The sequence below is a fragment of the Propithecus coquereli genome, unplaced genomic scaffold (genome assembly GCF_000956105.1).
Source record: "Propithecus coquereli isolate 6110/MARCELLA unplaced genomic scaffold, Pcoq_1.0 Scaffold451, whole genome shotgun sequence".
NCBI classification, from domain to species: Eukaryota; Metazoa; Chordata; class Mammalia; order Primates; family Indriidae; genus Propithecus; species Propithecus coquereli.
Window position 1 is genome coordinate 1,055,241 of NW_012150297.1, and position 1,263 is coordinate 1,056,503.

The window sequence follows — 1,263 nt, forward strand, 5'->3', positions numbered from 1 at the left end:
AACAAAAAAACTTTGCTGCACTAAATTTAAGTATTTCACATAGAAAATGTTGTTACCTTGTAGCTTGTGACAGCCAGTTTAGAAAGTCCATCGACATAGGGTCCCAACACACTGTGTTCTCTGACTTTCAACGTCTGACGGCTTCTGTTCATGAAAAACAAAGAAACAATTTTTTAACAATAACCTGTTTTTAAAAGGACTCAACTATGCTCCATAAAAATGTATACTGAATTCAAGAAAGACTCCAAACAACTAACGCCAACTGACTTGGTCCCAGAGAATTTAAGCCAAACTTTAGAATCTTCACTGGAAAGAAAACTTCATAATGTGGTAAAATATCACATCACTGAAAAGGGTACACTGTGGGATGTCTATGTACGACCAAAGAATGTGGAGTCAAATAAATGCCAACAATCTACTTGTCTACACAGAACAAGACAAAGAGCAGAAACTCAACAAATGTTAACTTTGCAGGAAGGAAAACTACAGATTGATCTCAATCATGAAAAAAACACAAACAAAAGACAACATCTAATAATGATTTAAAAACAGAAAATTGGTCTTATCCCAGGGTTGCTAGGCTGTTTTAACATTAGAAAAAAACGGTTCATGCACTTTTATCACATTGCCAGACTAAAGGAAGGGGAGGAAAGTACGATCATTTCAATAAATGCATGAAAAAGGATTCAATAAAATTAAAACTACTCATTCATAAGTTAAAACAAAATAAACCTTTTAGCAAACAAGGAACTGAAAAACCCATTTAAGGGCATCTGAGAAAAATGTAGAGCATATACAGCGCACTTAATGATAGAAACCAAAAATATTAACAATATTTGTTGAGACGTTGGTCAAAGGGTACAAAGTTTCAGTTAGGAGTAAGTTCTTGAGATCTATTGCACAGTGACTAATCGATAATAATGTAATGTATATTTCAAAATTGCTGAGAGATTTTAAATGTTTGCACCACAATAGTAGTATGTGAGGCAATGGATGTGGTAATTAGCTTGATTTAATCATTCCATAATGTATACATGTATCAAAACATCATATGGTATAATTATTACTCCTCAATTAAAAATAAAATTTAAAAAAAGAATACTTATTGTTCTGCCTGAGGGGCACACACACACACACACACACACACACACACACACACACAGTTGATGATGAGAATTCAAGTGATTCTTATTTTATGTTCTTTGATCTGTCTGTAGTTTACACCATGAATGTGTGTTTATTTTGAACTATACAAAATCTTTT

The 1,263-nt window shown here is 32.9% G+C and overlaps 1 protein-coding gene across 1 annotated transcript in view; it reads right to left on the minus strand.

Moving 5' to 3' along the window:
• Positions 1-1,263, minus strand: part of KIF13B (kinesin family member 13B) — a 172,319-nt gene that overhangs the window by 107,563 nt on the left and 63,493 nt on the right. The window contains exon 6 of the mRNA XM_012654927.1: positions 57-144. Within this exon, the coding sequence (XP_012510381.1) occupies positions 57-144 (88 nt within the window). The remainder of the gene's footprint in view (positions 1-56; positions 145-1,263) is intronic.